The 21,639-nt window shown below is 41.8% G+C and overlaps 1 protein-coding gene across 1 annotated transcript; it reads left to right on the forward strand.

Annotated features, from left to right (window-relative positions):
- The first annotated feature begins 1,699 nt into the window (after nt 1-1,699).
- TXLNG (taxilin gamma) lies at nt 1,700-21,361 on the forward strand. The gene is made up of 9 exons (XM_056861749.1): nt 1,700-1,945; nt 3,189-3,280; nt 4,540-4,710; nt 9,148-9,342; nt 11,845-11,964; nt 14,974-15,048; nt 16,235-16,327; nt 20,084-20,179; nt 20,813-21,361. Exons 1-9 carry the CDS (start codon nt 1,729-1,731, stop codon nt 21,143-21,145), a joined length of 1,392 nt encoding a protein of 463 aa, XP_056717727.1. The 5' UTR covers nt 1,700-1,728; the 3' UTR covers nt 21,146-21,361.
- The last annotated feature ends 278 nt before the right edge of the window (nt 21,362-21,639 follow it).

The raw sequence follows: 21,639 nt of genomic DNA on the forward strand, positions 1-21,639 counted from the left end.
CTAGCTAGGATATTTTTCTGCAGTATCCTATCTCATATCTACAGAGGTTTTTGGTAGCAGTTATTGTATCCTGCCCATAGGCAGGATAAGCAGGTTTAAGATGCATTTCTCATGTGATCAGTAAATAGCTGTATGCAAGCAGCAGAGCTCTCTTAGAGTCATTTTTAGTCTTTCGTAGAACCCTTTTGTTCTTAAGGCAGAACACTACACAGCTCATTGTTACAGAATAACAAAGCTTGCACTACATACATTCTTTATTAGATCATAGAAAAGAGGGGTAAAGGAGAACCTAGTAGTCCTGCTCATTTTTGCCAGCAATCTCATTTCTTTCCCTGATTGTATTTGGGAATAGAACTCACTGCAGAGTGAAATTAAGAAACTGCCCACCAATTTGTTAATATTTGGCATGTGCTACATCAGTGTGAGATGTCATTACCCCTTTGCTGTTCTACGGCAATTACATTCTGTCCTTGGCCAGTCCCCTCTACAACAGTGTTCTTACAGGGAAACACCCTCTTTTCATTATTATGAGAAGGGATTTACACTTGGATTTCTCTATTGTAAAGTGTTATTGACAGGATTTTAAAAACCAAAACCTGTGAATTTTTTCCTACACAGTGAAGCTCCTTTCTGACATGAAAAGCTATAGTTTTTTTGTTTTTGGTGGGGACATGCTAGTTCTTTTAATTTTAGGGTGCTTGGACAGCTAATGCTTGTGTATCAGCATGTTGGATGTTAATATGCTAACTGGCTGGCTGGTTCATCCGTTAAGTCTTGAGTTTAGTAAAGCTATATTCTGTGAAAATAGGCAGTATGAAAGTCTCAGGCTTTTCATCCCACCCTGCCTTCAAGGAACTTAGAATGACATACATAGGGTTTCTTCTTCCATTTTATTTCTACAGTATTCTTGTTAGGCTGAATGATCGTGACTGGGCCAAGGTCACTCACCTTTATGACAGTGCAGAAGTATTAACTTAGGAAATTCTTGTCCTAGCTTGACACTTAAGCAACTTCATTATTATTCATAACCTTATTTATTGGCATGATAGCTAAAACATCAAATACAAAAATAAGACATCCAGTGCAAAATGCAGAACAATTTTAAAATGGCCATTCTTTGGCCAGACATATACAAATAGTAACCACTTGAGCAACTATAACACTGGTTTTATAGAATTCTCACCCCCCCCCCCCCAAATAATCAGACAGGCACAGGCATGCTATACTTTAAAGCAGTGCTGGCCAAAATAAAATTATCAAATAGGCTGCAGTTCTGTATGGTCCACCAAAGCCCTAGGCAATCAAGGTGACCAAGTAGTGATTAATTCTGAAAGGACTGTTAAATCATCTCACCCAGTTTCTGCATATTATGAAAATAGCTGTCTGATCCTATGTATATTAAAAATTAACTTGATAGGTCACTTTCAAGTAAACTAATTGAATTGTGTCGTAAGAGGCCACACAGAACATGGTTGCACAGTGGCATGAGCTCTTCTCTGTTTTGTTACTTGCTATTCTTTCTATACAGTGTGTGAGACTTGTTTATGTCCTGTCACGTTTTCTTGCAAAGACATCTGGGATAGTCTTAGGTCATAATATAACAAAAAAGAGCTTTTTTTTAATTAAATGGCTTACACAGTTCTTTCTTTCCTGCAGTGCCTAATTCTTACTACAGAAGACCCAGAAATCTGTGAGCTAATGAACAGCAAGTGTACAGGACTGAATGCAATGCTGCAGTGTTCAGAAACAAATTATGATGGCACAGAAAATGCAGGTGCATTGGAGGAGGTTGTGGATTACATAGCCAGAAACAGAAAGCTGTTGGGACCTGCATTCTGTGCTGAAGATCTGCGAGAAGAGACTCCTGGGAGAGAAGAAACTCGTATTGACCCACCTGATGGCCAGCAAGACCCAGAAGTTGAGAAAAACAAAGAGAAAACCTTAGGTATGTAGTTGTACTAGAAGAGGGTAAATAGCTGCTGTTGATGCTCCCGGATTCGAAATAGATCATCAGTTTCTTTGTAAAAAATTTAATCCTTTTGTCTTCTGGCTTTGATTGAACTTTGCTTATTACTTTGAAGGGAAAAATACTTGCTGTGCTTTATTAAGCAAGAAAGGCAGACTATAAATAAAGTACCTTAAGGAGTTCTGCAGGGCCTGCAAAACGGAACTATTCCGCCAGGCCTGTAACTGAGGGCAGCCATGCTGGCCTCCCCTTCTTCCCCCCCCCCCAACTACTGTCATCTGTGAGGGTCAGTCTGATTGACCGGCCCACAGTGGCTACTACGTTTTATCTGAATGCCATCTTTTTTATTGTTATAATTGTTGGGTTTTAAATTGATGCTTTATTATTTTATGTGGTTTTAAAGGTTGTTACTCGCCCTGAGCCCAGTTTGACTGGGAATGAGGGCAGGCTATAAATATGAAAAACAAATATAAATCAATGCGGGAAGGATTTTTACTTTTGTTAAAGTATGGAATGTTATGCTGAATTTGAGTAGAAAACGTTGATTTCTGTAAACTTTCTACTTTATAAATATTGGGCATGATAAATAGAATGACAACATTCATAGACATAAAAATATGTTTCTTTTTTAATACTGGACTGGAGCCTGCAAAGCAAAACCGGAAGGTATTCATGGTAGTAGATCTTTCCCCACCTTCCTCTAGAAGACCAGTACTCCATTGGGGGATCCTTGCAGACAGAATGCCACTGGCTTGAGTGAAGATGGGAAACTGGGCAAAACTGCCCATTTTCACCTCTGGAAAGCTTGTTCCACTGTATTTCTGCTTGATCTCCCCCCCCCCCTTTGAGATCCTCCATGTTTTGTGGGGTTTTGTCCACAAAGTTCCCCTGATCCCCCAGCATTGTCTTTGGGTCTAAGAAAGATGGAAGGCAAGGCATAGGATCCAACCTGTTATATATGTTTGTAGAAACAAGTAATCATTGGGCATTGTTACACATGCAATTATAGTGGTATACTTCACCATGTATTGCAGTAGTCGCACTGCAAGGCTTTTATTTATGTGCTGTGTCAAAGTTTCTTTTTTTGTTGATACTTGTGCAGTAGTTTACAGCTCTGTTGAGAAATTGTAAATAATAAATTAATTTATGTGCTGAAACTTCAGAGCCAAACTGTTTGGTGCTACTTACTGAAGTATATTATACTTTTCTGCATCGTCCATAGGAAAAGAAGTATTATTACTGATGCAGGCTTTAAATACTCTTGCCACTCCAGAAGAAAAGTTGGCAGCCCTCTGCAAGAAATATGCTGATCTGGTATGTGCCACAATAAAAGTCAAAAGTTTTTAATTGCTGCACTGCTTCAGATGTTAATAGATATGTAGAAGTGGAATGAAGTACTTTCTCTGAGAATTAAATAAGAACAACTAAATTGGTAAGACGCATTTTGAGCATGTTAGAGATCAAGCTACATGTTTTTGTGCATGAATTCTTTTGGATCTGTTGCTACTCATAAAATTGTGCGGGACCCTATTTTACTTAATGAAATTAAATCCTAACTGTCTTTGGATATGATATGTAAGTGAGGGAAGCAAGAGGTACAACTGTGTTGTTTCCTATTTTCTGATTGGAGTGTGCATAAATACGGCCTTCACATTTGTTTTGGCCTAGATGGTATAGGCTTAAATCCAAAGGGAAGCTATGATTCATAAGCCAGTTTCAAATGCAGTGATGACTGTACCCATATCCTCATTGGCAAATAAGTGTACTTCATGTACAGTGAAGAATTGCCATGTGTGCTCAGAACTCTTTTATAGAAAAGGACATATCCTGTCTTGATGCATATGGGATCATATAGCTGCATTTAAAAAAATGCTGAGTATATGGAAGACCTCACAGAAGGTAATTCTGAAGTTAGAAAGAAGCATCAGTGGGCCTGTCTCTGTATTCCCTTATGTTATGGCTGTTAATTCCTAATAGAACCATCGGCAGGAAACAGACCCTTTATAAGTTTGTGGAGTCTAAATCATAACATTCTGCAGGAAAACTAACACTGAATTTAGATGGAGATGCAGACAGGATGTCCGTTTAGACCACCCATGCCTTTGGCAGCACAGCCTCACAATTAAGCATGCTTCTTTGTTCCTTGCTGGTTTATGGCTTCCACAAAGTCTTTGGGTTCAGCCCCAGTGGACTGTTATAGTAATCAAGCTTTGTGGTTATAAAGATAAGGACAGTGACCAGCTTGGTGGAAAGAGAACACTTGGAGTTGCACTTCAGGGTTTAGAAGTAACCAGGACTGTCTAGGAAATATTGGGTGTCTAGGAAATATTGAAGCTCTTGGCCAGTCTTTGCAGTAGGATTTAGCTGCAATCTTCAATCATGGCTAGTTATAGGCTGGAACTGTGATAGAATGAAACTTTGATAGCATGTTGAGGCTGTGAGCTTCTAGCTGCGGTAGTATTCAAACCCAGACTGTGGGTTTTAGTTGTCAGTGTGCAGTTTTTAAATTAATAAATCTGATCGGCTACAAAATATCGCTTGCTTTTTGACCCCTCTTTATTTTTCTTTTTTAGTTGGAGGAAAGCCGAAATGTTCAACGGCAGATGAAGGTGCTGCAGAAGAAGCAGGCTCAAGTTGTGAAAGAGAAGGTTCACTTGCAGAGTGAGCATAGCAAGGCCATCCTAGCGCGCAGCAAACTGGAATCTCTCTGTCGTGAGCTTCAGCGCCATAATAAAACTATAAAGGTCAGTTTGAGATAATGTTGACTACTCTTAAAAGTTTATAGCAGGGGTCCCCAACCTTTTTGAGCCTGCGGGTACCTTTGGAGTTCTGATACAGTGTGGTGGATGCAGCCACAAAATGGCTGCTGCAGGAGGTGAAGCCAGCCACAAAATGGCTGTCGCGGCTTACCTTTAGTCACACAGTGAAGATCCTTGTGCTGTGGTGGCAGCTAATGCCAAAGCAACATATTTAAAAATTAAAAAATAGAGCCCACAGGCACCACGTTGTAAACCCCTGGTTTATAGCCATGTAACTTCCTATTTTTTAATCTATTTTATATTAACAGTACATATAATAGAGTAAATTCAAACAAAGAAAAATATAAATTTACATACTTTTTCTTTGTTTGAATTAATGATATGTATTATATTGTCTGATCTGTACAACATATTAAATAGGAAACAGACGAGAACTGGAAACGAATGGAAATACAAGGTACTTGGCATTACTTTCTAATTATTCCTTGACATTAGTTGATAACAAAGAAGACTGGTGATCACAGGGGTGGGGAACCTTTTTTTTGCCAAGGGCCATTTGGATATTTATAACATCATTTGCGGGCCATACAAAATTATCAATTTAAAAATTAGCCAACCAAGCCCCAGCAGGCAGCTGCTCCAGATGACACCCCCAGCATGAGCAAGCAGGCAGGCATCCAACCAGTGGTGCACTCACCCACCTGGTGGCACAGGATGGTCTGTTGCACCAGCCAGGCGTAGATGTCCAGCTGCACGCCGGAGTTGCTCCTCCACATGGTCGGGGCCGCATTCTCCTGCAAGGGTGAAATGAGGACACACTGGCTAAGAACCCCCCATGCGCATTCTGGCCCTGCCCCCCTTAACCCCTCCATTGTCGCCACTTCCGCCCCCAGCCCTCTTGTAGTACAGAGGGAATATGTTTCTCCATGGCCTGGGTGGGAAAGGGTTAACACAGTTTCTTGAGCAGTCCTATCAGCTCCATAGCTGACGACTCTTCTGCAAGAGGGAAAAAGGGTTCCTTTTCTCAGCAAAACAAACTCACATCCACCTTGAATAGAGGCTATTCCTGTCCGCTGGAGGGGGCGGATTACCAGTCTTAGATCCTTCTGAGCTAGAGATCTGCCAGGACCCACAAAGGGCCCAGACCAAATGATTTCGCTGGCCTTAAATGGCCTCCGGGCCTGATGTTAACGAATGATTACTTTGTGCTATACAGGCAGGGGTGTTATATTGGGAGTCCAGGGAGGAAACGTTTAGCTAATCATTGCTCTTTTGAAGGAGTTTATGCATTTACTTTAGCCATCAGTTATTTTTATTGGATTGTATCCAATGAAATGCAAGGGTCCTGAACAGAGATCTATTGTTCCCTCCCCCTTTTCTCTGCACTCCACTGAGACCTCTGAAAAGATGATGATTGAGGTTGCAGGACATGCACGGACATACAGCCACTCACCCCAGAGGGTGGGTGTTTGTAGTTACCCTTGTTCCTGTTTGAAAACTCTGTTGGCACAAGAGTGATGTGAAGATGATTTCATCTGGCTCCCCCCTCTTCATGACTGCTCCCCGGCCTTTGTGTATGTTGTCCATGTAACTCTTATGACCTCCCATGTAACTCTCATGACCTCTAGCATCAACTTTTCAGAGGTTTCTGGGGAAAGGGGGAGACAGGAAAGATCTGCATCAGCAGATGCTTTCCACTGGCAACACATAACTGGTTTCAGTACATTTTGTCCAGGTATACACCTCTGTTAAATGCAATATGTTCTTGCAGCTGCTGTGTCACAGAGCCTTCAGTTTACATAGGACCATAGAAGTACTGTCGTCTATGTGGAAATGGCCAACAATATACAAGATAGTGTAGACTAGGTAGTGATCAGAAATACTGCATCCGTGATGTTTTCTAAAGGGTTGATACAAGGGACTTCTACTGGCAATAGAAAGGACAATTGTTTCCCTGAATTGCCAAAGAGTTGGAGGAGGTTTTGGATTGCAACAGAACTTGGGCCAGGCTGGTGTTGGGTAAATTGGTTGCAGTGCAAAATTATACCAACTGGTGCAGTTGCTGCTTGGCTCTGATTGTGGGTAACTGCCCAGAATTCCCTCCCATAGTAGGAACTGTGTTTCTATAATCATGCCATTTATAATCTAGTAGTTTGAACCCTTAATCTTTTTGCACTCCCTCCCCAACCTTAAGACAGGAAGCAGTGACTACAGACATAAACCTCAGCTTCAGTCCGCCTTTGTATATGCATGAAATAAGTTACTTCTTTAGGGCATACCCATCCTTTTCATTACAACTATTCTAACTATGGAAACTGGTCATCAATATGATGTCCAAAATTATGAGAGATGCTTCCCTTCTTGACAGTATAGGGGGTCACCCTGTCAGCAGAAGAGCTTAAGCTTCTGTGCTGATGCCTGCCACTGCATTTCTAGCTTGCATGGTAAGCTAGATGCCCTAGGGCAGGGGTGTTGAACTTATTTGTTACAAGGGCCGGATATGACATAAATGTTACTTCGTAGGGCCAGGCCATATGTAACATAAAATTTAATCCCGGGTACCGGAGATACAAACTTTATCCAAGACACAGGTGAAGCCAATTAATGATATTATGTTTTACTTTGTTTTTTACTTAAGATTGGGACTCGGGAGGGATGGCTGCCTCAGCTGGCAATCCCACTGTGGGCTTGTCAGGTCAGGACTGGAAGGAAAGAAGCATTCTCAGTCTAGAATGACAGCCCCCAGGGTGGAATCACAGCCACTGGTAGAAGAAGTGTTCTGGGACTGGAATGGCAGTCTCCAGGACCCTTGACCTAGAGTATGGGATGGAATTTTTCAGAGGAAGACTATGGGAGGGGTGTTCTGGGTCAGTGGTCAACAGAGTGGGCAAAAGTGCAAGGAACAGCACATCTTGGGGTTGGCACATTCCAGAAATACAGTAGACAGAACACAACAAAATACCTTCTTTCCTAAGAGTTGGCAGGCAGCTGCAGGATTGCAAGGCAAAAACCAAAAGCAGCCAAAATAAGGGCCAGCTAAAATAACACCAAACGGTGTGCAAGCTTCTGCATTCTCCAAATTTATCACATTTTTTTTCATAAATGCTGTGGCTGCAGTCCTAATTGCTTTTACTTGGGAGTAAGCTCCCTTTAGCTCAATAGGATTTACTTCTGAGTAAACTTGCTCAGTATTGCTTTGCAGACAATGCAATGGAAGAGAAGAAAGAGACTTGAAAAATCCTGCTTTATTGGGCGGTAACCAATCAGCAACAAGATAAAGTAATTCTGTCCATGGGCCGAGACATTGCAGGCTCAGCGGCCAGCTCCAGTGTGCAAACACACTTTCCTTCCCCCCCCCCATTCCACCCTTGCATCTGTTCCTGTGGCAGCACTGCTAGGCTGCGCAGAGGGAGGAAGTGAGTGCGGCGCTGAATTGTGAGGAGGCAGAGCAGCCGTGTGGGCTTCTTGGCTCTCACCTCCATTCCCTGTTCAGCTCTGCTGGGCAGCTGCTCACATCAGCAAGAGAGCACCGCTGGTACCTGGAGAGAGGCTGCCGCCTTGGCTTTCTCACATCTGCAGGGAAAGATGCTGCACGGCGGCCGAACAATTCCTCAGGGAGAGAGGGAGGGAAGCAGAGACTTTCTAAATTCCTCCCTTTCCACCCAGCACATCGACCCATGAAACAATTGTGAGTGGGATCTGGACACTCCAGCAACAGTTTGTAGCCCACCCACGACTCCCAGGGCAGGCTGAGGCTGACCCACTAGACCGAGGTCACCCAGAGCCTCTCCCAGTGGGAGGGGTTTCGCATTGCTGAGCGGAGAGACTGGGGGTGAGTGCAAGAAAAGAGACGCCCCGTCGGCAGCTCACCTTGCCGGTCCCCTCGCAAAGTCTACAGCCCAGAGTGGTGGCAGGGGAGTGGCTGCCTCGCAAGTTGGATAATCATGCTCAAGGGGGCGGATCTTTGATGCCCCTGCCTTAGGGGCTCCTCTTACTTTGCTTTTGCTTTGATGCAGCCAGAAGAGAGGAAGGAGAGTATGCCAGTCTGGTGTTAGTTTTGGCCCCTCAACAGATAGCAAATCTGCCATTCCAAGCTGTACCCTGATTGCTTGGACTGAGAGCTATAATACTGGATAGGCTTTTACTATATGTCCATTGATATGCAGGTATCACAGAAAAAAATGACTTGAGTAGCAGCAACACTGTACATGAGCTCCCGTTTGTCAATCTCAGCTGCATTCTTCAAGATTGCACAGATGGGACTGTTAAAGTTTTCTGTTGATCCTGATTTAATAATGCTACAATTATGAAATTTAATATTTATCTCTTATCAAGCTTGACCTATTAGATGCTAGAAGTAGGAATTCATTTTGTATTTGTTTTTTGCCTTTTTTGCCTTTGTTGAATCTCTTTGGATAAAAGGAAGAGAACATGCAGCAAGCTCGTGAAGAGGAGGAGAGGCGCAAAGAAGCAACTGCACACTTCCAGATCACACTGAATGAAATTCAGGCTCAGCTGGAACAGCATGGTATACACAATGCAAAGCTGCGCCAAGAAAATGTTGAGTTGGGAGAGAAACTGAAGAAACTCGTAGAACAGTATGCACTGCGAGAAGAAGTAAGTTATCTGTGCCAGTGTTTCCTAACCTGTGGGTCAGAGCCAGAAGTGGGTTGCAACACCTCTGAAAGTGGGTTGTGGACCAGCCCTTTGTACTGGCCACCCCTGCCCTTTCCATGGCTCTCTTTTGGAAACCAAGATCTGACTTTGGAAACAGTATCTTCCACAACATACATGAGTTGGTATTTTTTCTTCACTGTATAGATAGTTGATTTAGAGGAAGCAACGGTGAAGCAGAGGATGGTCAGAGCCATATCCAAAGGCTGTGTTATGTCAGAATGCCACTTGCTAGGGGTTCATAGTGGGGGTAGCTCCACCTTTTGTGAGATGTTTGATGGTTTCTCAGAAACATCTGGTTAGCCACTGTAGAAAATGATATGCTGAACTAGATGGGTGCAAAGGTCGTAGTTTGGTAGGGTTCCAAAAAACCTTGGGCTAGTCCTTGATGGTTCACCATACCAAATAAATGTGGACTGGTGGGTCATCATATCGAAAAAGTTAGCATACCAAGTAAATTTTACTGGCGAGTCACCATACCACAAAGGTTAGTAACCTCTGCCTTAATCCGCTATACTCAGCCATTAACATAGCAAATTGACTGTTCACAGTCTATAACAACAAAATGGAAAACTCATTCTATATCTCTACCTAGATAGGCTTTTTAAATGTTTTTTTTAACCTTGGTTCTATGAACAGTCAGTTGGACTGTGACCCAGGAGGCTCCGCCATGAAGTTCACTGGGTGACCCTGGGCGGGGTCTCGTATTTCTAGCCTTAACTATTGCACTGGGTTTTTGTAAGGTTATATTGGAGTAGAGAGAACCCTATATGCTGCCCTGAGGTTCTTGAGAAGGGCAGGATAAAAAGTATGTAGGTATATTTGGCTGTTTACATGTAAGTTCTGTGTCCTTCATCTTTATCCTATAGAACTTTGGTCATATTTTTACTGTTCTTCAGTCCATTTCTAATAACATTTAGTATTTCATTTTGGGACATCACCACCATTTCTGGTTATCTTGCCTAAATATGTTTACTCGTAAATTTCAAATCTAATTCAGTAAGTAGTTTCTTGGCTGTGAAACAATGCTTCCATTATTAATTAGGAATCAGTTCTTAGCTACAGGCAAGTAGCAGCCATTTAAAACCTAGTTACAAGTGTAAGCGCGACTTATCGATTCATAGGAGAAAAATGTGCTTACCTCAACCTAGAGCAACGACTTGCTTTGTAGAAGCATTACTTGTATGCTCTGCTTCTTGCAAATACTGACTCAGCAGTATTTTTGGTGTGTGTGTTTTTCCAGCTAGTGATGGGCTTTTCACCTCCAGTGGATTTTAGCAATGGCTTAAAATTTGATCCTGTTTTAAAAGTGCCATGCTTTTTATTAGAACTAGGCAAAACACAGCAGTATGAGCTTCTCTGAGATGGCTCAATAAAGGAAGCCACGGCCCTCAGTCATAGGGTCAACAAAAGTTGGAAGCGACTTGACAACATGTCACTCACACATGAAGATCTCTTAAAGGAAGAAGGTCTGCTGTTGTAGTTCCTTATGCTTGAAGACTTTGTCCATATGCTAGAGGAAAAAAAAGAATATTAGAGCTTAGAAGCTATAATAGTGTTTTGTTCCTAACCAGGAAAAAAACACTATTTTAGCAGAGATCTCTTAAAGATCTCTTAAAGGAAGAAGGGGGTTCAGTCTCTGCCTTTTGTCTTCATCCTATGTAGAATGTTAGGCAGATTAGAACAGATAAAGGACCAATGCTTGCATCCTCTGTTGTCTTTATCTAATATTGCCAGCTACATTTTACTACTGATATTTTAGTGACCAGTTCTATATCTGTCTCAGCATTTGCTGCTTGAATACCACAAATGCTATATCTGAATATGGTTCAGGTAGATCTCCATTTTTTTAAAGCCCATCTTCAGGAACTGTTAAAATAACTGGCTTTGAATGGAATAACTTTGCATAAGATTGCAATCTTAATTTCTTTATAACCACTTTTCTTCAGTGTCATCAGGATTTAGCATTTCAGTATATGTTCTAAACCCATGTCTATGTTCCGATTATTTGTAGTTTGTCTAGGTTTCTACAGGGCCTAAATCTTTTTTCAGATCCAGAGAAGCTGCTCTTTCTCCTCTCAGTCGCTGATCCAGTTGTTTCCTATAGTGTCACTCTTTGCCTTAGCAGCCAAGAAAATCCGGGTTAAAGCTGCTTTTAATCATGGTCTTTAATGCATTTAATTATTAGCTTTTTTTTTTGGTAAGACTGTTTTAATGTTATTATTTATGACTGGGTTTTGTATTACTGATTTTGATAGCCTTTGGCCACAAACAATCAACTTTTATAGTATTGTCGAGGCTTCTGTGTTTGCCTTGGTGACTATCAACAATTATAATACCCAGTAAAATGAGAATGCCTCTGCTATATAATAGTGTTTTTTTCCTGGTTAGGAACAAAACACTATTATAGCTTCTAAGCTCTAATATTCTTTTTTTTCCCTCTAGCATATGGACAAAGTCTTCAAGCATAAGGAACTACAACAGCAGCTGGTGGATGCTAAGCTTCAGCAAACGACACAGCTCATAAAAGAAGCTGAAGAAAAGCATCAGAGAGAAAGGGAGTTCGTAAGTGTATCTGGTCCTAAGCCAGTGATGGTGAACCTTTTAGAGACCGAGTGCCCAAACTGCAACCGAAAACCCACTTATTTATCGCCGAGTGCCAATGCAGCAATTTAACTTGAATACCACCCCCAGAGGGGGCCCAGAGGGAGAGGCTAGGGTTGCCAAGTTCTTCTTCGCCATGAGTGGGAGGTTTTTGGGGTGACGCCTGAGGAGGGCGGGGTTTGGAGAAGGACTTCAGTGCCATAGAGTCCAATTGCCAAAGTGGCAATTTTTTCCAGGGGAACTGATCTCTATTGGTTGGCGATCACTTGTAATAGCAGGAGATCTCCAGCTAGTACCTGGAGATTGGCAACTAGTTCCTTAGTGTTTTCTCTCTACATATCAAGACAAATGGAAAGGTGTTTGGAGGATGGCTTGTGGGCACTTCAAAGGTGGAATAGGACTGCACGCCCCTCCACCCGCACAAACCCAGAGGGCGCCTGAGAAGCCGCTGGAGGGAGGGAGGGAGGGAAGGAAGGGAAGGGAAGGGAAGGGGGAAAGGGAAGGAAGGGAGGGAGAGAAAGAAAGAAAAAGAGACAGAAACGGAGAAAGAAATGGAGCGAGGGAGAGAAAGAAAAGTAGGGAAAGAAAAGGACAGAGGGAGACAGAGAAAGAAAGAGGCCATTTATGCATGGGAGGTTTTGCCTTGGATTTGCCACTCTCCAGATGCACATTTTCCCCATCCGGATTCTCAAAACTCTGCATGGGGACTTACTGATGATTTTTGAGAATTTGGATGGGGAAAATGTGCATCTACAGAGCGGCAAATCCAAGGCAAAACATCCCATGCATGAATGGCCAGAGACAGGAAAGCCTTCCCGCTTCTCTCTCTCTCTCTCTCACACACACACACACACACCCCTCAGCTGGCAGCAGAGAAGGGGGGCGCGTGCGCAGAACAGCCCGCAGCGCATGGGCGCTGGGAGACCCTTCCCTTCCCGCGGAGGCTCGGTGTCCTGCCCTGCTGACAGCTGCCCCTGCCCAGCCGGGCCCGCTGCCAGCGAGGGAGGGGAAGGAGGCACCCCAGAGCCTCCGTCTGACTTCCTGCCCCGCGGCTCGCCAGCCACCAGCCCTGCCACCGCGCCCTTCGCCTGTGCACGGGGCTGGGCCCCCCCGGCCGCCTCCCACGTACCCGGGGTGAACAGCAGCAGGAGGAGGATCCCCCGCCCGGCTCGGCCTCGCCGCCACCGCCAGTGATGTCGGAGGTTCCCCACCCCTGGGCTACAGCCTCCCCCATCCGGGGAGGGGCAGAGCCGGAAAGGCCAGCGGCTTGGAGGAACCGCGCGTGCCGGCAGAGAGGGCTACGCGTGCCAGAAGTGGCACGCGTGCCATAGGTTCGCCAACACGGTCCTAAGCTGTATCTGGTCCTGGCTGTATCCTTTTACTCAGCTAAAAGCAACATATTCAGTCAGCATAGCAGGCTCTTCGGCCAACATAGCAACCTCTTGTGTTGGTGCAACATGCCTTGCCCCAACTGAACACACTACCCTTAACTGAGCAGCGTAGTCGAATACAGTAAAGACTCTGGTACAATTTTCCCCCCCTTCAGTTAGTAAATTGATACAGAAGCACATTTTAGACACCAAACAGTGGTACTAACACAAATTGGAAATTGCTTTATTTGAATATATCTGGGTAGTATTTATGCCCACAAGCTTGGATCAAAACTAGATGTCCCCTTCAAATGCCTCCCCTCTCCCCCAGAAACAGGATTTCTGGAGGGGGCATTTTGGCAAACCGTGCTCTGTGGGCTTGCATCTTCGGAAATGCTAGTCAGTGCCCAACCCCCGTTGTATAACCCCATTACTCCCTATCTTTAATAAACCCATTGGGTAGGAGGAAATCAAATTGCTGAGTAAATTCCTATTGCCACTTAGCAATAAGTGCCTGCCTTGGTAATGCTTAGTCTTGATCTTAAGAAATCTTGTTTTTGAGTTTGTTGGAGGCGAAAGATTGAATTTACAGATCTGTGTGTGGAGCTCCACTTGCAGAATGAGTCCTTGCGGCCTCCCTGTTGTTGCCACAGCCTCTTGTGTGATATGGTGCTGCTCATGCAACAACATGGGAAGATGATGCCTGCTGATTCCTTCTATACCACATCCCTTAGAAGCTGGTTTTGTTTTTTGTTTTTTTTGGAGCAGGAGAGGATGAAGGTGATTGTATCATGAAAAAGAATACAGCAAAACTCCATTCCAACAACTGAGCTCCTCTTGCTCTCTGGCTGCCACTTCACATATAGGCTTGTTAAATCTTGATGGCGTGGACAGCCATCAGCTTTCTGAATGTGAAGATGTTAAACGTACTGTTCCTTGTGCATTTTTATTGAAGAATATGTAATGAATTTCAAAATATTTAAATGAAAATTCTCTCATTGCTAAAAGTACAACACAGTTACAGAAATGTGTCACTTTAAGTGAAAGACAATATTGTAGTAAAATTAAAAAACAGTTTCAGATACTGTGAGATCCCTAGTGTACGTAACCTCAAAGCAGATCTTTCCGCTAACTTGCAGTATAATCCTATGCAGGTTATTTCAGTCTAAGACCATTGAAATCAGTAGCCTTAGACTGCAATAACTCTTCATTAGGTTGCCCTGTTAAGTAAAACCAGACTACTGTGTGCATCTGCTAAGTGAAAAAAACTGAAGAGTTGTCAAAACAAATACCAGTTAATATAACATTTCCTCCTGAACAGGATGGCGTTCATTTGTAATGGTGTGACTTGTTGCCCCTTTTTTTGTATTAGAACACTTCAGGTAAACTTTTAAAATGAAGAGACAGTGTCAGTTAAATATATAACTATTTCCTGTTAGTTTTGAAACTGGAAAAGTGAGTAGTGTACAAATTTCAGGTAGTAAATAACTTTGAAATAAACTTGTTTGTTACGTAGTAGTCAGAATAAGAAGATGTGGGTGATACGTTGTCAGATATTCCAAAATATTATAGAAAGGATACAGTATTTTTTTTTCTTTAGTTCTTAAAGGAAGCTACTGAGTCCAGACACAAATGTGAACAGATGAAGCAACAAGAAACCCAATTAAAACAGCAGGTAAACTAAAGTCTGCCTATACATGTTAACTGCATTAGGTGTTCCCTTGATGTTAATGACTCTGTTACTGGCATGTTGGTTGACTAAATGAATTTTTCTCTTGCCATTAGGAATGCTTTCTGAAACTAAAATTAAAAATATTCTCATAAAACAGTGTATTAGAGAGCATTGTGCAGTTTAGATTTAGGTTTTTTTCCATGTTTTTCCCTATCTTATTGTGTTAGTATTGTCTATACTCTGTGTCACTCTAAGGTGGTGTTTATGACAGATGTATACGACCATTAGTGCTCCACAGGGTGGCTTTTTAGTTGGGGTGCTGAGGCTTCCGAAACCCATTCTCAACTTATTATATTCCTAGCTGCTCTGCGGTGTCATGATAAACAAGTTGCCAAAATCATGCTTTCCAAGTATTTAATCTGTTCACAAAGTCAGCATAAACCTCTGTTGCAAGGCAGCAAAACTGGTATTGGGCATCAGCCTTTAGTATTCAGTTTGCTTTAGTCCTACCTAAATTGAATTCTTGTCACTGCTACTATTTCTAAAATTTCTTTTTTGTTTATATTACTAAATTATTTGCCATCATTTTCCACTATGGTTTTTACATAGGCCCTATGCTTCATAGAAAGGGAATTCTGCAGTCCATAATTACCTCACTTACTTAGCTCTTGCAGATGTCATACCTGTAATATGAGGGAGGGGGGGTCTTGATTGGTGATGGTTCAGCAGTGCAGTTTGTCTTGCTGTCTGGTTTTCTAGCATTGAATCTGCTGGCAGTGTGATTTATCCTAAGGATTCTGCTGAAAAATTTGTCTGAAGTCTGTGTTGAAAATTTGAAGTTTAGATGAATGTCTAATGGAATATCTTCATTGTTCACAGCCCTGCCACTCATGAATTTTTTACTTTGTGTTTTTTTTTTAATTTTGTGTTCCATCAGTACTTCCCCTCTACCATACTTGTCCTTCTGTAAGAAATTCCAAAATGCAAAATGGTGTGTTTTCACTTTGTGTTGCTTTTCATCACTTCTCAGATAAGATCTGGGGAAATGAATGATTTGCTTGAACTTGACATTGAGACAGATCATACATTAATTTTTAAGGTGGTATTGAGAATGCGTGCATAGGTGGTTAAGCTGCAAAGTTTGGATATAACCAGATAATGTAGAAGACTTAAGTATTTTTCCCTTTAGCTTTCTCTTTACATGGACAAATTTGAGGAGTTCCAGACAACAATGGCAAAAAGTAATGAACTTTTTACAACTTTCAGACAAGAGATGGAAAAGGTACGTAAGTGACAAGGCTTTTTTTTTATTTTCCTCATTTCACCAGCCTACAGTGGGAACTACGGAATTGAATTACCTGATATTAGTCAGCTGTTAAATTTTGCGTATCTATCGACGAACCTGATTTGATATATTCATTTCCATCGGAAGAAGTGTTTAGGTATCTTCTTTTGAAAAGTCAGGAAAAAAGGTTAACGTTCTTTCCCTGCTGTTTAAGAAATCTTAAACAATGGATTGCAGTGATTTAAGGATTCAGCTGAACATAAGAATCCTGTGGCACTTTAAGACTAACATTTTACTCCAGCATAGGTTTTTGTGGACTAGAACCTGCTTGTTCAGATGCAGTGGATAAATTTTCTCCATGATGTAATTTATGCTGCCTATAGAAAGAATAATGCCAAATACCAGAGTCAAGTGACCATGAAATTCAGGAAGTACAGAGTGCAACAGGCTCCCACACTTCTGTCATTCCACAGAATGCGCAAAATAGAAATGTTCAGAGGGGTGTTTTCATAAAGGGGCTAGGGCATAGAAGTAAGAAGCAATCCAGGAAGGCACTGTTGTGATGAAGATACCATCTTGCATTTACTACATTTATCTTAAGAACATAAGGCCCTGCTGGATCAGACCAAGGCCCATCAAGTCCAGCAGTCTGTTCACACAGTGGCCAACCAGGTGCCTTTAGGAAGCCACAAACAAGACGACTACAGCAGCACCATCCTGCCTGTGTTCCACCGCACCCAAAATAATAGGCATGCTCCTCTGATACTAGAGAGAATAGGTATGCAGCATGACCAGTATCCATTCTAACTAATAACCATGAATACCCCTCTCCTCCATGAATATGTCCACTCCCCTCTTAAAGCCCTCCAAGCTGGCAGCCATCACCACATCCTGGGGCAGGGAGTTCCACAATTTAACTATGCGTTGTGTGAAAAAATATTTCCTTTTATCTGTTTTGAATCTCTCTCTCTCTCCAGCTTTAGCAGATGACCCCGTGTTCTAGTATTATGGGAGAGGGAGAAAAACCTCTCCCTGTCCACTCTCTCCAAACCATGCATAAATTTATAGACCTCTTATCATGTCTCCCCTTAGCCGCCTTCTTTCCAAGCTAAACAGCCCTAAGCGTCCTAACCGCTCCCCATAGTACAGTTGTTCTAGTCCCTTAATCTTCTACCTGTATAAAACATTTCTTCAGTTGTTTTCAATATTCTTGTTTCCATTGACAGGCGTATTGATTCTTGCCCAGTACATTTGTTAGTCACTATAGCTTTCTTTGTTCCTGGCTAGGATATCAGAACAAAGAAAGCTGTAAGCAGAAGCTACTAACAAATGTACTGGGCAAGAATCAATACGCCTGTCAATGAGCTCCTCTAGAGGAGATGGTCCGTCTTGTTGTGTGTTTGCACATGAACAGATGAGACTACACCATGTTATTCTTACTACTACTAAGGACATTGAAAATAGGCGACCAGCCACTATTGGATACTCTACTTTTATGTGTGTGTTCTATTTTTGTATTTTTTAATGTGTTAAGTTTCGTAGATATACCAGTAGTTATATCTCATTTATAGGATTCACGGGTGTGTTAGAAGTCACTGTTTGGTTGTTAATAAAATGTTGTATTACTTCATGAGTAGCCACTATGTGTGAGTTCAGTACTACTAGTAGGTTATGTCTAGGCACTAGTCTGGCTTTATTGGTCTGTTTCTTTACATCATTGGATAGGTATTTTAATCTTAGGAATGACTGAAAATCCTCCATGTATGTGTCCCTGTGTAAGGCACTGAAGCAAATGCAACATAGTACATGGTGTGGGGATCACCAGCTTTTTATAGTTGAAGAGCTAAACTACATCAAAATTCAGAGCAAGTAATCATCAGAGCCAGTAGGAGTCTTATTTGCAAAACTGAAAATATTCATTACTGACATGTTAAAGAACCATATTTGGTTCAGTACTAAGCAATATTTAGTTCTAGAATCATAGGTTGCAAGTCCTATGGCAATGGATGTTGTACTGTGTTCGGTGTGGTTTCTGAACGTGTGTAGATGTATTGGGGTTGGTGGTTCTTATGTGTCCATCACATAGTTGTACAGTGGTGTTCAGAAAAAGAACCTGTTGTGTGGACCGGTCCACACTAAGGATGGTAATGGGATGGAAACAACTGAAGTCCTTGTGGAATCTTTTGTGCTTCCTTCCAAGTGTCCAGATGATTAAAATGTTGCTGAGAACTCTCAGGTGCAGGAAAGGTGTTAGCATGTAAGAGCCGAGGAAGCACTGCTGTGAGACATTAATATTTCACGTACTGTGCGGTCAATGCCAGTGCTGATTGCTGGGCCATTAACTTTAAGGTGCAAGCTGTTGCCAAATGTGAATTAATTATGGATAAGCACCAAGTGACAAAATTTAGTAGCAAGATGTGTTTTAATATCAGGGATAATGTTCCTGATGGCATTTAGTTTGTCTTTGTGGGAGATACTGGTATATAACAGCTCACTGTCCATAGTGGCCAAGATGGCATTCATTGGAAGAGTCCCTGTGGATTGAAGTATCTGACTAACTGGGGTACTGATGGCATGGGACATAATGAAAGAGTCCATACAGCCAGGCCCTCGTATGGTGATTGTGTCAGTAATGATGGGGCACCCTGGGTTTGTCATTCGGGTGTATTTTAGATAAAGCATAGAAGGTTCCTGGGTTGTATCCAGATTCGTTCTTATGTACTTCTAAGTAATTCCTTCATTATTTTAATTAATTCTTCCTGGTATTCTTGGTGGGACTAAGGATATTGGCTTGTAAAATATGGTATGGGAAAGCTGTCTCAGCCTCCTATATGTAGTTCAACTTGTTCATGATGACAACTGTCAATCCTTTGTCAGACTTTTTGATTGTGATGTCAGATTTTTTGGAGACTTGGTTTCACCCCTTTTTGCACAGTTGAGGTTATGGTGTAAGTAAAGTTGTTTGCTGGTTCCTTCGGCCTGGGCGCTATGTCCTGGGTAAAAGTGTCCTGGCTAAAAATCCTGTGTGGCATCACAGCAATCAGGTGTGCATAATGAGGCAGAAGTACAGTCCCTTTTAAAACTTGATGGACCTGGACCAGCCCAAGATATGTTTGTGGGTGGGTTTTGTTGTGTGTGTTTTTTTAAAATGATGTTGTATCCATTGGCTGCTGTATTTCTGAGGATTTTCTATATGTTACTTCGGATCTCTTTGAAGAAAAAGTGTTATTGAACTGCTCTAAATAAGTAAGAGATTTCTGCTTGGCTCATTGTGTTACAGGAGTGACAGTATTGCTAGGTTAAAGTATTACTTTGGTCCATGTACCATCCCTAAGTTTAGAATATTTATTGCAAATTTCCATCCCTCATAGCTAATAAGGAAGAAACTGCTGAATTGAGATTCATAAGGTTTCACACTATCCTGTGCTCTGGGTTGAGCAGGAATTTGGGATTTTTATCTCATTTTAAGCGTTAGCTACCTTAATGAAACCTGAGACTTCTCTCTCATTACTGGTGATAACTAGCTTAGCATGATTAGATTTTGAAGTTTACATCACTACGTTTCGGCCTTCACTTCCTGTATTCCTTGGCTCCTTCACCCTGCTGTGTGTTTGCTGTTTGTTTTTGCTGCAACAGACTAATGTGACTACTTCTTTTGGAACTGAGGGACTGGTGAAGTTTATAAGTAAAGAAATGTTTGTATTCAGGCAGGGTTGAAAAGTCATATTGTTTAACATTACTATTACATTTTAGATGACCAAGAAGATTAAGAAACTGGAAAAAGAGACAATAGTTTGGCGTACAAAATGGGAAAACAACAACAAAGCTCTTCTGCAAATGGCCGAAGAAGTGAGTGTTGGTTTTCAATCTCTTCCAAGTAGCTAATTTGTGTAACTTCATAGGCTGTGAGAAGCAAAGCAGGGCTAGCTGTTACCTACCCAGCTATTGAAAAGCAAAGCACAGTAAGTGCAGTTTGTACCAGATCGTTGGAGAGAGGCTTTAGATTTTTCAGAAAATGATAACACTTATTGACATTTCTATTACAGATATGTGACCATCACATTGGTGAATAGACTGTTAGATGAAGTGGAAGTTGGCATTATCAACCATCTTGGAAAGCTGTGCAAAAGCTCTGTTTGCCTGGACTGCTTTCATTACAGCTTCCAGTGAATGCTTTAACAATTTAGTTGCCTTGAAATCGCTTCTGAAAGTTGGAGGATGAGTTCTACTGAGTAGAGTATTACCTAACTGGAAGGAAGGAGTGTGTCCCACAAACAAATATTTTTAAAATAGTTGGGAGATGAGGAGACGGGGGGAATGGATTTGGTTAAGCACTAAATGGGCATCCTGAGAAGCGTCGCTTTAAAAGGTTTCTTGTGCAAGTTGTAAATTTAAGCGTGTTTTCAGTTGGTTGCTAATGGTTCTGCAAAGTTATGTTGCATGGAAGTCACCCTCATCATGTGTAATCTTTGTTTCCTGCAGAAAACAGTTAAAGATAAAGAATATAAAGGCTTTCAGATAAAACTCGAGCGTTTGGAAAAGCTGTGCAGGGCTCTTCAAACAGAGAGAAATGAGCTGAATGAGAAGGTGGAAGTCCTTAAAGAACAGGTTGCTGTAAGGGAAGCGGATGTTGATCTGGCTGTACGGGTGTTGCAGTCATGCACACTCAGTTCCCATGAGAAGCTGGGGATTTCTACCAATGGAGCAGAAGAAGGAATTCAACCAGATCCTGGATTGACGGTGGCAACTGAAGGAAATAGCTCTGAAAAAACTGTCTGCCTAGATTCCATTCCTACCACAGATTTTGTTGACTAAAGTGTAAACACTGTATTGAGAGATATATTTTGTGTATAACTTTAACTGGTGGTGGTAACTATTAGTTTTGTGGTGAACATTTTCTTACTTTTTCTACCATATCTGTATTTTCTTAGAACAACAGAACTTGCCTGGTACAGTAAGCTGCATAGCGGCTATTGAATAGCTTATCTATAAATTTTCCACAACTGTGTTGCACATCTGCCTCATTTTTTTTTAAAAAAACAACCCTATCATAAAGGATGCATGCAAATTCCTTCCTTCTGACTCCATAACACACACCGCCATGCTAACCAGACTCATGTACAGATTTGACATCATGTGAAGGGAATAACTGGTTTGGAAAAAGCAACAGCTTGCTTCTGTTAACGTGAATTAAGGTTTGGTATCCAATTGTAATTACCAAATAAGGTAGTGAACTTTAATTAAACAGAGGTGGATTAACCAGTGGAAATCTGTGCTCCCTAGATTCATATTTGCTTGTACAAACAAAG

This window comes from Euleptes europaea, chromosome 16 (assembly GCF_029931775.1).
Source record: "Euleptes europaea isolate rEulEur1 chromosome 16, rEulEur1.hap1, whole genome shotgun sequence".
Lineage (NCBI taxonomy): Eukaryota > Metazoa > Chordata > Lepidosauria > Squamata > Sphaerodactylidae > Euleptes > Euleptes europaea.